At 38.1% G+C, this 13,686-nt stretch overlaps 1 protein-coding gene across 5 annotated transcripts in view; it reads right to left on the reverse strand.

The window, feature by feature from the left end:
• SATB1 (SATB homeobox 1) overlaps window positions 1–13,686 on the reverse strand; it is a 95,636-nt gene that overhangs the window by 52,467 nt on the left and 29,483 nt on the right. For all 5 annotated transcript variants that reach the window (XM_081160361.1, XM_081160363.1, XM_081160360.1 and 2 more), the window contains exon 5: window positions 13,063–13,186. In XM_081160361.1, coding sequence (XP_081016487.1) covers window positions 13,063–13,186 — 124 coding nt within the window. The remainder of the gene's footprint in view (window positions 1–13,062; window positions 13,187–13,686) is intronic.

Consider the following 13,686-nt stretch of genomic DNA (forward strand, 5'->3'; position numbering starts at 1 on the left):
TCACCTTAGTAGCCAATGAAGAGGTTTGGGGGCGAGGTGAAGCCTTCTGAAAAAGAAGTTCATCAATTGGGGAAAGGCAGTGATCTGATTACCCTTAAAATTGCTTTGTTGTGCCTTTAACAACAACAAAAAACCCACCCCAAAACAATGCTAATCAGGTTATTCAATCATTTAAACCAAAACTGTTCATGCTTTTCTGCCAAATCAACCAACCACAGCAAAATCTGTTATCTCTGATTGCTCAGCTTCCAGTCAAAAAACAGTTAACCCTCACCGTACCAAAAGTTTTCCAAAATACCCTCCAAGCTCTGCACGCTCATGGAGAAAAGAGAGAAAGCCATGTCACCTTGCAGGGCGCCCGGAGTGTGGCACCGACCTGCTTGTTACAAGACGCTCTAATGACCGGACGCCGGAGCGGCGGCCTGCAACCCCCTAGAATGCACGCGGGCTCCATCCTGGCGTTTTGCTCACGGTTCTGCTGTGTTTTTAAACAGGTCTGGAATATCACGACCAAAACTTGCTGAAGACTTGCTGATGGTTTCACGGAGGTGGGCAAGAGAACCTACAAAATGGTGGTTCACCCCCGTTTAAAGCTTTCAGGCTCCATCAGCAGAGAGGGCAAAGGCTACCACGTCTTATTTACACAATTATCTAAATACGATTAAACAGCTGATGGACAAATATTAAACTAGAAAATGTATAGTCATTTCAGCTTAATGTAATCCTCTTTCTGTAAACACCCAAGATGATTTTTTTTCAACCAGAACAGTCCTGACATCTCATAAGCCTAAGGGTGAATAGCAAGAGATTGTTTTTGATAGTTATAAATATTCAAAAGACATGCAGACCATCTGCTTTCATAATACAGGTAAAGCAAGACTGAAATGGGGACTGCTGTATAAAAATGATTCTTTTAACAAAGTCTTCCTCTCCTCGAAAACTATAAAGACAGATGTCAAAAACTGTTTACACAGAGCAATCAGGAGCGTGCAAAATGTAATATTCCTTTTACACACAGTGCTTGCTAAAGAGATTTTTTTTTTCTTTTTCTTCCCATCTGTGTGTTGCAACACATTTCTACAAGTTAAAAACATTTTTTTCAAACAGAGATCTCATGAATACCCAAAAACATGCTATCTGGTTTCTGAATGCTAATTAATTTCAACTAAGGAATCTGAATATCTTTTTCTGTAGGAAGGAAATGTATGTTTTGAATTGGAACACTCTAGAGAGGCAGCAAGAGAAATCATCTTGCACAGGTTTAATTCTATAAGGCGATTTTCATGGTTCTACCTTGCCTGATGTGTGTGTGTGTATATATATATATATATATCAGTTATGTCCAAGCTTTAAATGAAAGTGCATCACTGCTAATGTCTTTGGCGTAAAGTCTAAAATAATTGTTTTCTGAGATAAATGTCTGCACATGCAAAACACACACACACACGCCTTTAATTTAGCTTCTAAGTCGATGTAGAGTGATGCAAAAAGCTCTAAAGTTAATTTTCAGAACTGGAACACTAATCTTGACAGTAACCTTTTTATGTATTGTATTAATGGCACAAAGGCATTAAGCACCTTTTTATAATTTTCAATAAAATGAGCATTTACTGAACAATCTGTCAAACTGCTGGCTCTCTATTCTTTTACGTTTTTATTTTTTGATTAGTCCAACTTCGTACATTCCGATGTCCCTTCCCTTTTCTCCATGTCCTGCCTGCCTATGGCCTGAATTTTTACAGCTTTTTTTTTTTTTTTTTGGTATGCATGTGAAAAACTCAAAGGTCAAACTTTAATTTCAGGTCAAATAGAATCAATTCCACATTCAAATACAATTTTAATAGAATTTTCAGAAAATGGGGTTTTCTTTTAATTCCAAAGGATATTTAATCCTACAAACAAGCTCTAAAAGGCATCTTATGAGATGGTGACATGGCACAAATTTGTTGAAAATTAACAGGTAGTCCCCATCTGGTATTTGGGGGTGGGAAGGAAGGAAAATGGGCTTCAATTTATGAGAAGCAAATGGCAGGATTTCTAAGTGTAATATTCTGTTTGTGCATGTTAGCTTATGTTCCCCAAATCTTTCCCTCTGGATCCTCTATTGCTTTCTAAGCTATTCTCTTGGGAGATACAACTGGGGCATATTCAGAATCTCAATTTGTTGAGAAGAGACTAATCACTTCTAAATTTTACTTAAACTCCAATTGTCATAGTTATGGCTCTTGCCATCTTGATCAATCCCAATGCCTGAAAATGGCATTGTCACACAAAGTAACCCTATAAGGGTTACTAAAATGCGCTAAAAACAGAAACTCAATACAAAGCTCTACAGGAACACAAAAGGAAGCACAAAGAGACCATATCCAATTCTGTTTTAATTTTCTGAGCACATCTCCTAAAGATGAAAATGCAATCATTTCAAACACAGAAATTTTATTTAATTATTTAAATATCCAATTCATAATTTTTAAAGAAAACGTGGGTTCACAGTTCATATGGCTTTTTCACGTAATTAAAGTAATTTTACTAAGACCCAGATAATATCTTTGACCAGATCCTCTATTCAGTTCTTTTATATAAGTACCTATCTAGATTTTTCTTATTACACTGAAACCTTCTTACTCAAATTCATTGAATATATTAGTAAAGAGCTTAAATTAGAAAATATTTGTTAAAAGGTGTATTATTACTAAAGGTGTATAATATTTCAAATTAACTGCACAGAGAGGCTTACATTTGCTCCTCTGCAATAGGAAGGGAATTGAACTAGAAATTCTCCAAGGTCCCTTTTAACAGCTTTAAGATTCTATGAAATCTGTATGTCTTCCCGAACAGAGGTCCTATAAGGTCTCCTTTAGTGACTAAAGAAGATGCAATTGTAATATTCATCATCCATTCTCAGGCACTCACTGTGCAAAGGTACCCAACTATAGTCTATTTTTAGAATGGTTAAAACCCCTTGGTATCTTGCTTATAATATGATTGTTAAAAATATACTCATCACTCAGCTAAACATTATGCTATTCCAAATAGGATTTTCACAAGTTTTTTCTTAGATAAATCTAAAGCCAATGAGTTTGATTTTTATAACAAAAATTGTTTCCTAAAATTCTAAATCTCTATCAACTTACACATTTGGAGAATGCTTGCTTATCCTTACTCTGACGGCCCTTGTGTGGTTAAATCTCCCATCCTCTGTGGAAATCAAATTTTCTAGCATCTGTGCTTAGAAATAGCAGAAAAAAGATACTAAATTTGTGTTAAGTTCCAGGGGTCCTACATAGAACATACTGAAAAGCTTTAAGCCACAGAGTGAGGGGGTGGGATGGGTAACTAGTTTGAAAAATCTATTGTTCTAAAAGTAAACACTAGATTTAGGCTCTGTAACTCTTCACAGATTTTATATTCCCTCTTTGCATTCCTTCTTTATAGGAATACTATTAGATTTTAAACCACATTGCCTAAAAATTGGGGAGGAAAAACAGTCTGGCTTTTAGCTTTTGATGAGGCCAACAGAACTCTGGGAATCTCAGGAAACCTAGGGAAACTATCCCCACACATGCTCCCAAAGGTGCCTTATAACTTTTGGGTCTGCACAAACCTGAGGAAGCTCATTGCAGGGTCTGTGGACCCCATTCAGATCTGATCCAAGATTTTACAGGAGACTAGGAGCTAAATCATGTCCTTGATTTCTGTGTATTATTATTAGCTATCCACCAAGACTTCTCATGTCCACTAGATAAATGTAAATCAATGTCACCTCTGGGTTAGGTCAGAAAAAAACCCAAATTAATCTGATTCATCTCTATCAATATTACAAAAATGCTTCCGTTTAGGAAAATGCCGTATAGTGGTAATCACCTCCTTAGTTGTAGTGAAATGGTAAAAAATGTGTTGGATGGGTTGGACATCGTGAATTAATGAGCCGTGTCCATCACTGGAGGTGTGTGCTCCAGGCTGAGCTGGTGCTCATGCACAGGGGTGGACAAAGGGACAAACCAAGTCCCCGAGGCGCATTCTGGAATGGCTGGACAGTTATCTACACTTGCAGCTCTCCCTAAATTCAGGTGATTCTGGACCTTTATATAGCTGAAACACACATTATATGTTTACAGCTTTACACAAAGTCTCCAAGGCCAAATGTGGACCAAGAACATCAACTGAGGAATGGACACTGTGAGCTCACATGGGGTGGTATTGACTGTTAGCATTTCTGTGTTGGCAGCATCAGCATCTTTGTCTATAAATTATTTGACTCTGAGAAATGGAAAAATGGAACTAAAAATGTTAGTGAAGAGATTTTACTAACTCAAAGTGATTTTAGATTCAGTGAAAGAAATTGAGGATCTCAACTATAACACTTTTGAGACAGAATGAAAAGTAGTAACCACACTGAAATATATGTTCAATTATGAAAAATGGAAAGTGTGCATAGAAATATGGTGCTGAAGATTGTGCTTAATCGTGATGTATAATTAGGTCTTTTATAGCATTTTTTAAGATCTCTGGGTCCCATGTATCCCCCCAAGACTATTGTTCTGCTTACAAACATATATATTTTATACATATATTTAAGAACATTACAATGTAAGTAAAAATATGAAACAGCTTGGAATGTGAGTAGGTTTTCTTAGGAAAAAACAGCTCAGAAGCAATTTGCTCTTGGTTAGGTAAATTCAAAATTCAGTTTAATAGGAAAAATATTTTATAAGGTAGGATACTGCAGATAAGAGTATCTATAAAATACTAATAATAAAACTACTGACAGAATTTATTGGTTCATGAAATTAAGATGGTGAAAATTCTATGAGGGTATTTCAGTTTTCCAAATATTTTTGAGATCCTAATGTGTGCCAGCATTCATGACTGCGATGATGAATAAAACTTAATCCCTAGTTAGTCCACAGGTAATTTCAGAACAATGCAGAAAGTACTATGATGGGTGCATACGGGGAGACCAGAGCCTTGAGCGTGGGCAGTGGTGTGAGGAAAGTCATAGGAAAGGACACGGGAAAACTCACGGCCAGACGACAGTCCCAGAGGCATCTGTATCTTCTTTGACACTGTTCAGTCTAACGTATCGTATCTGCTTAACTGGACATCGTGCTTATTTAGAGCACAAGGCCTGAGTCTTCCCCACTTCCATTTTAAAATACATCAGCGCTTTTTAATGATCCCAAGGACGATGCTAAAGGGTCCCTTAAAAGTGAGAATAAGTTATAACATGGTCCTCTAATTTCTTCACAAATGGAAGGTTCTTGATCGTTTCCATGAAAAGGAAGCTTACATCAAATCTTCTACGTAGCAGCAAAGTTTCTTGGACTATGAAGCACCGGCAAACACAATTTCAAACTCTCCAGCCCGCGTCTTAGAAAATCAACTACTTTACACCCAAGTGCTGTTCTAAACATTGCACAAGTATTAACTCATGTAATTCTCATAACCACCCTGAAAAAAATGGTATTATTGTCTTCTACTTTGCCGATGAGGAAACTGGGGAGGGACAGTCCTGTGCCCCAGCTCCCAGCCTGACCTCATGTGAACGCCACCAGCTCGGAGTCAAAGCGATGTCGCGGGGCAGGGACACGCAGACCCACCCAAGGGGGACAGAAGGAAGGTGCTGGAAAAACACACTTCTCCAAAAAATAGTTCCATTAAGAAACAAGAAGAAAACACAACCACGCTCGGTCCTATGTTAACATAACCCAGGGGAGTTTCAACACGTTTTGGGAAATATCTATTTGTGAAGTATCAAACAGTTAATACTTGTTTCAGTTAGCTCCCTATTTTTTAATTGCCGGGGAATAAACGCTGAATTGACAGTGAAATGGGACAAGCCCAGGACAGTCGGTGGTGCCCAATGAAGTACCCTGTGTCCTGTCACCTAGATAAACAATGTGATCTCAAATAAGGCTAACAACTAAAGTGTCACTCTTAACTTTCAACATATCATCTGGTTTGCTTCTTTAACCCCTGAGTAAATTAAATTAGATCAGCATGTTCATGGGGAAATATTGTGATTCAAAGTATTTTTTAAAAAAAGAAGAGGATGATTATAAAGGATAAAGTTTTAGAGTAAGAATGAGAGAAAGAAAAAGAGGCTATTAAAGGAAGTCAGACACCTTCTCTACAATGAGGAATTCTGCAACCTTATGAATTGCCCATGATGAAACTCCAGCACCCCGTAATAATACTGAATATTAGAACACAATACAATCTTGCATTTCTGTTGCGCCCTTCATGCAAGCATCCCAGGGTGCTTTACAATCATTATGAGTTAAAATTAAAACTGAAGCACATACAATTCCTAATAGAATCATTTTAAAAATGCTAAACAGAACAAATAACTTTTAAGTCTAGATTTAAAAGTCCCAGCAGCCAGAGCGTTCCTTACTTCAATTGGCAATGAGCTGCAGAGCCCTGGCTAAGGCTCTCCCCTGTTATGTTAAAGGCTCTCTTATGTTTTCTATGCTCAGAGCCTGTTATGATCAAGTGGTTTCCAATGAAAAAGAAGAAAAAAAAAACAATAAAAATGGGTGTATCTGTTTGTTTGGATTATCCTGAATTTAGGGCTTTTTTTTGTTTGGTTATGAGTTTGTACGGGGCCCAAAATCTGACCTGAAATAAAGCAGGTTTAAAAAGCAAATCCAGATAGAGCCCAACTTGAAATTTAAGTCATAATTGTGAAAAAAGACACTCAAAAAGCACTCTAAAGCTAGCTCTGTTTTAGCAGGAAAAACAGATTAATTAGCATGTACTGGTTAACTTAAAAAAAGAAAACAATTAGAAAATAGCATTTAATAGGCTTTCACCCAGGCCATGTCTGCTCCTAAGCCTTGAAAGTATTTATTATTCTGCAGATCAGAAAAAATATAGGGGAAATGCTCTCATGATATGGTAATTTTTCTTGCATTAGTGATTTTGAGGTCAAAGGAAACCTGTTCAAGATCTAAAACAAAGCAGAGGTAAAAATCTATTAAGTGAAAATGAAGTACTTACACATTGTTAAGCATCCCTAAACTGGCATGGCTTAGGTTCTTTTATGTTGTACTATTGTGAAAAGATAGTGGCCATAAAATACTTGAGATCAATCCACTTTAAGTTAGATGCTTTATTAAGTTCAGCTTTTTTTTGATTAATATTTCTAAAAGGTGATAGAGAACTAACACCAAGCTACAGTAAAACCTTTATGTATCTAAACCAGCTAAAAATGAGATTCAAAAAGTAAAACTTGCAATTTAGAGGACACTTCTACAGTAGAGTCTATTATAACATTAATACAGAGCAGATAACTCACTGTCTGAAATGAGGAACTAGAATGAAGCAATAACTGGTTCACAAATGGAGGCAGAAAAAATTATTTGGTGTAAGTTCTGCAATTCACACAATTATGCACATAAGACTGGTTTACCATTTCCATTATGGATCTTGCCATTAATGCAATTGCTGAAAGTGGTAATAAAATCCAATTAGTATCAAGTACTTCAGTGCCTGGCTAAGCAGGTATTCATAAGCTGGTATTCCCATGGTCAGTAGGGTAAGGACTGGGATGTTCTATAATTTTAAAAAAGGAAATATAGATATTCCCCAAAATGCATGGTAATTAAGAACAAGATTTGTAATATTATACTAGGAAGGACCAAGTACAAAAATCCTACAAGCACACCTCAAACAGGAAACTTTCTAGCTTGTTTTTGTTGTTACTGTTTTTATTTTAGAGGGAGGAAGTGGGGGAGGGCGAGAGGGAGTGAGAGTGAGAGTGTGAGAGAGAGAGAGAGAGAGAAACATGGATCGGTTGCCTCCAGTACTCGCCCAGACTGGGGAATGGAACCTGAAACCCGGGTATGTGCCCTGACTGGGCATCAAACCCGCGACCTTCTGGTGGATGGGACGACACTCCCACCAACCGAGCCACACCGGCCAGGGCAGGAAACTTTCTCATTTTAAGTAGAGCTGCCAGCTACACTCTCATCTATAATACCAGGCCAACGGATGACTAAGGTCTATACTTTCAAATAGACACAAGAACTGCCCACTGTTTCCAACGAAACGCCTAGCACTGTCTTGGGGTTCACTCGAAACAAAGGGTTACTGGCTCCGTTATACCTACTGATCGAGGTGGATGTGAGGGTGGGGGAGAGAAGTGACTGCCACAGAGCTGTTACACTTAAGCCTTCTGGAACCTCAAACACCAGATTATTCCAGAAGTCAGTGCCTATAATCTAAATCACTCTCTCATGCTCAAAATGAAGGGCACGAGATGATGGTACTTTTAAAGCAAGTCAATGTACAAACGACAAATCAAAGATATAAAAACACATGTTACGAGAAAAATTTCAATAGTGAGAAGAAACACAACTGGAAAACTCTAAGTAGTTATCAGTACTTCACAGAAATCTAAGTATTTTATAAAACATCAAATTAATTTCAGAAAGCCTTTTAAAAAGTCTTTCACTATATACGGGACCAAGAGGATACCTGGCTAAGCACACTAGCTCCAGATAGAAGTCTTCCCCCTCTACCAGCAATGGAACCGTGGGCACTCATTTAAACATCCTATGCCTCAGGTTCCTGAACTGAAAATGGGAAAATATAGAACAGGGTGATAGAAGTGCTTTTGATACATCAAAAGCACTAAATGAAAGTTAACTATTATTACCTCAACTATTAAGATGGATCATCCTTATTATTACATTGGAAATAGGATCCTCATGTCACTCAGCAGACTGAGGATACACATTTCTGAATGTATAAATATGTAACTATGTGAATAAATGTCATAGGTTAGGCTCTCACAGGAAATACAATATATGAATACCGATGCTGCATAATCCTTTGAGAGAATGTGATTATCAATGTTTGCTAAAAAAATGTTTTTAAATGTCACTTCGGTCCAAAAATTATGAAAAAAAATTACACAAAGTGCAGTTAAAAAATCTGTAACAGATAGGGCTTTTTAATTTGTTGCTCCAGTGTTATTTATAATACAGACTGAAAATCAACTAACACAGGTTTATTAAATGCCTATGGAAATGACTGTCAAGTTTCAGAGTATGAGCATAGTTAAATGCTAAGCTTCAGGAGGGCAGGATGGTTTCCTTTTTTATCTGTTTTGCCAATACATAATAAAAAATCTAACACATATTAGATCCTGAGATGTAGGCAGGAAAATGAAAACCAAAAAATCATTTTTCTCAATATTACTTCTAAATGCAACGTTCACATTTTCATTCGTTTTATATAGCTTTTGCTACTTGAAAATAAAAATGACAATTCCTGCTTGCTCTGTGTAGGACTTGGGCTTGGAGGTACTTTTCCCCAGGTGAGAGACAGAAAACAATGAAACAGAAGACAATCCAGTGCCTTACAAATGTGAAGGCTGTGATGATGTGTATGTGTATACACACAGGTGTGTGGTGGGGATGGGTGGTAAACATGCACATATCAGATGAGAATCTCTCAGGAATATTTGACCTAAACATTTTCAGAAGGAAGGCATTAGGCTGGCAGAAATAATAACTGACTTTTTACTTATGGTACTTTCAACAAAATGAATCTAAGGGTGGGTGGGTGGGTGGGGGTGTGTGTGTGTGTGTGTGTGTCTGTGTGTGTGTGTGTGTGTGTCTGTGTGTGTGTGTGTATATATATACCCAGTATTTTTAAGGTCAATTTCTAAAACTTCAAGGAAAACTAAAATCAAAATGAAATGTTTCATTTTAAGTCAAAACGTGTATTTTTTCAACTCCCAACTGACCTCCCGAATCCATACTCTCCAAGTTCTCATGACCACAGGCTTTCCTGTCCCCGAGTCAGTCTTCATTCTCTGCCTTACCTGCAGTGCAGAATACAACCTCCGACTTACCTAACCGCACCCACTGAAAGGAGCAAGAGCAACACAAGGCCCCACCTCAGACCTCTAACAAGCTAGGCGTTTCTTATGTCTTAGAACATTTTACAAAAATAAACAAACATGTGGTACCAAAACTTAATCAATGGATGTCAATCTATGTGGGCAGACTTATGACAAGAAAGCAGTACCAGAAATAAAGAAAGGTCTGAGTGATAAATTAAACCACATGCACATGTATGGAACTTCTGCAGCTGGAGAGAACTTCGTAAATATTATCAAAGAAAACATTACTGCACCAAAACATTACGTATTCATTTTTAAATCAGCACTTTAAAACGTATCACTGGGAAAGGACTTTGGGGTCAGTCGCTAACCAGCATTTTGACTTTAATCTCCAGGGACACTGGCTCCTTCATCTGTCCAGAGAGGAGTCTGGGAAAGTAACACCTCCTAGTTCTATGATTCCGAGTCCAAAATGGACTTCTGCTTAGGAGTCTGAGACAACCTTCCTAAGAGCATCGGAGGCAGGGCTTGTCAGACACCACAAGGCAAATTCCTGCTGGCTCCCCCTTCCCATTCCTTCCTGGCTACTACTCTGCAAAGGGAGGCTATTGCCCACAGGGTGGACATTCTGCTCAACATAATCTTAGGGGATCCTATAGCCAAGCTCTTAATGGATAGCAAAATGTGAACCCTGAGTTGTGTGCTGGAAGTTCTTAAATGAATGAACCAAAACCCCACAGGGGGTAAAAAGGTCTTGACACTTAGGATTTCTTGGTGTCGGGTCCTATTTTGTACAAGACAGAGACAATGTTTATTTGCTATGCATTTCTCACCATAGCATCTTCATCACCAAATCTTAGCCACAGGAGAAAGAAAGAGTAGTTTTATCAAACTTAGTATATATTTTGGGCTTAGGCCTTAGAGAGCCTATATTTCTCATCTTTAACTAATAAGTTATGACAGAAAATAAAATAAAAAAGAAATGGAAAATAGTTCATTATTAAAACATTCTTAATTGAATATCACATTCATGGAATTTATTCTAGAGGAAGAACAGAAGATGATGTAGCAGGATATAAAATAAGTCCCTCATTTATTGGGCTGCACTTTTTTCATAGTATAAATATTAAATTAATTGCAAACATTTGCTGCCACCGCTAAACTGTGCAGAATTTTTTCAAAAGATTTTTTTAAAGAAAAGATGACTGTAATTACAACTGGTGTTGAAAGTACAGCTTAGCTTCACCACTGAATGACTGCAGTAAAGTCTCCAGATACACATGGACGCATGTTCTTCTAAAGGCCTCTCTCCAGAAATTCACCAAATATATGTCTCCAAAACTAAGTCCCAAATTTCATTTTGTCATTCGGTTTAATGTTATAATTGCCAGTATTCAATTCATTTCCCATGATAACATTAAGTAAATTCACAATTATATTTATAAGCTACAGTGAGGTGGAGTTTATTGGCTGAATGCTGATGTCATTTAACAATTAGTTCTCACTGCGTATATCGATAAATACTTGTACCCTCTTCTCCAGCTCACAGTAAATGCCTTAAATCTTTGCCTGAACTTACTTCCAATATCAATGGGACACTTAGTAACATGCAGATACATGAGCTGCCTATTCTGGGTGTTTCTACAAGTATTAACTCTGAATTTAAAAAAAGTTTATTTCTAGGACATTTCAAATTTTCAAATGCTAGTAACCAAGTAACATGTTATTTGGAGTTATCTGCAAAACCCAAACTCCCAGAGGTAAGAGTCACCTGCTTCATTATATCATCCTCATTGATTTAACTGTGTTTAATTAATTTAAATTACTTTATTGGATGGGTATAAATTCACATCCTTTCTACTCCAAGGGTGAGAGAGGAAGGGTAGAAGGAGATGAGCTAAAATGACAAAAAGAGTTTGCTCTGAATTTCAAGAAACTCATACTTAACAATCCAGAGGATATTTTACCTGTGGCTAACACTCACCTTAAAAAAGCATAGAAAGTCATCATTAACTATAAACTTAATTCATTTGCTTCACTCCTATAACTGCTAACAAATATCAAAGCAAAGCTGATAGACTGTAACGCAGCAAACCTGAAACGCATGGAGTTCCCATGAAAAGGGAGCACGAAAGCTCACAAGCTTCCTTCCAAAGGCGCCCAGTACCTTCATGAGCATCATTTTAAGACTACCTCAACTGCAGAAATGTTTACAGCAGTCACACGGCTCAAGTTCAAATGACCAACAAGACTAACATTCAGAATTACATTTTAAACTTGAATTAAAAAAAACAACTACCTAAAAATCTAGTTAGATCAGCACTTTAATTATACTAAGTCATGGAATGACCTCACACTGCGTTTGATGGCTTTAGACCACGTCTACGCAGTGACCACACAGGCAGCCCACGAAAAGCAGGTTCGTAGCACCTTTGCTTTTTTTTTTTTTTACCTGAAATTAGCTGAGCACTATCAAAAATGTTTGGTTTTACATTTAGAAACAGGGACAGTCTCTAGCTACAGTTTTAGGTGCTCTCCATCAAAATTCATTCTAAAAAATCAAGCACTCGTTTGAAAAACCCCTGGTGGTGTAACAGGCATCTCGGGGGGAGGGGGGAAAAGGTAAACCAGTGCCCCCAAACTGGTGAGAAAATCCTAACAAACAATAACCACTCAGCCTTTAGTTACAGGGAAGAGATTTCTATTCTTATTTTTGTAATTATTTTTACTCACTGCTCTTTGTTAATTTGTGTTATTTTTGTAATGAACAAAGTCTCGGGAAACTGCACTCTCATTTTTATTTGGGCAGCATGACCAAGGTTCCCACGCTAACGCTTACAGCCCATTCACCGAAGGCTCCTGGAGTCGCCGCCTTTCCTGTCCCTTGAACAGGGCACGCGGCCCTCGGCCCTCGGGAGAATGCAGCTTCCAGGCTCGGAGCGCTCAGAAGGGGAAGCGAAAAAGAAGCTGGCAGAGTCTTCTGCTGAGCTGTTTTTCCTTCCCTCTTCTCCCGGGGGAGGAAAAGTGTAAAGGCTCCGTTCAGATGAATCGGGCATATTTTTTAAAGTCACTAGTGGTCAAGCCACTTTGCATTTCTGGCGGAGCCTCACTTCCCATACCAGTTGCTTTCAGCGGCGGAGCCCCATCCAGCCTCAAACCAGGGCCGCCGTGAGGTCTCATTGTTTCACACCCGCTCTGCTAAGTACCTGCGAAAGGGGGCACTCCTTGGCCAACGAACTCTGGTTCATATCTTTCAGCAAGTCCTTCAGAGCATTCCTCACTGTGGTGTGCGACCATTGTTCAGGAGGCAGGTCTTCGAGTTTGGGGCAACTATTTGAGACATAGATTAGAAAGGGGATTATTACAAGATTGCATCCCGCTGCAAAACATTCCTTTAAGACAGACAGATTTCATTTTGCGCATCAAACAGATGCATCTGGAGATTGCTCTCGGTCTCCTGATTGTTCCGATTAGTTAATTACTTTATACAACACATCTGCTGTATCGATGCATGAATTATACATCAGCTGCCTGTGGTGGCTATTTTTTCATGTTACTTCTACCTTCCTGCTCGGATGCGCTTGGGAAGACAATTTAAGGTGTACTGCTTTCTCAGGAGCCATCGGGAGGAGCATTAACGTTATTAACCATTTTCCTTTCGTGACTCTGTTCATACGAATTGAAACAGTAAAAAAATATATAAATAAAGAAGAGCACGGCAATAGTGAACAAGGCATTCTTTCACAAAATGTACACAGATGGCACTGTTCATGATATGCAAAAATATTTTTCTCTTAAGTAAACTTTATGTAAAATGCCTTCTTGTAATG

The sequence above is a fragment of the Miniopterus schreibersii genome, assembly GCF_964146895.1.
Source record: "Miniopterus schreibersii genome assembly, chromosome: 15".
Classification (NCBI taxonomy): domain Eukaryota; kingdom Metazoa; phylum Chordata; class Mammalia; order Chiroptera; family Miniopteridae; genus Miniopterus; species Miniopterus schreibersii.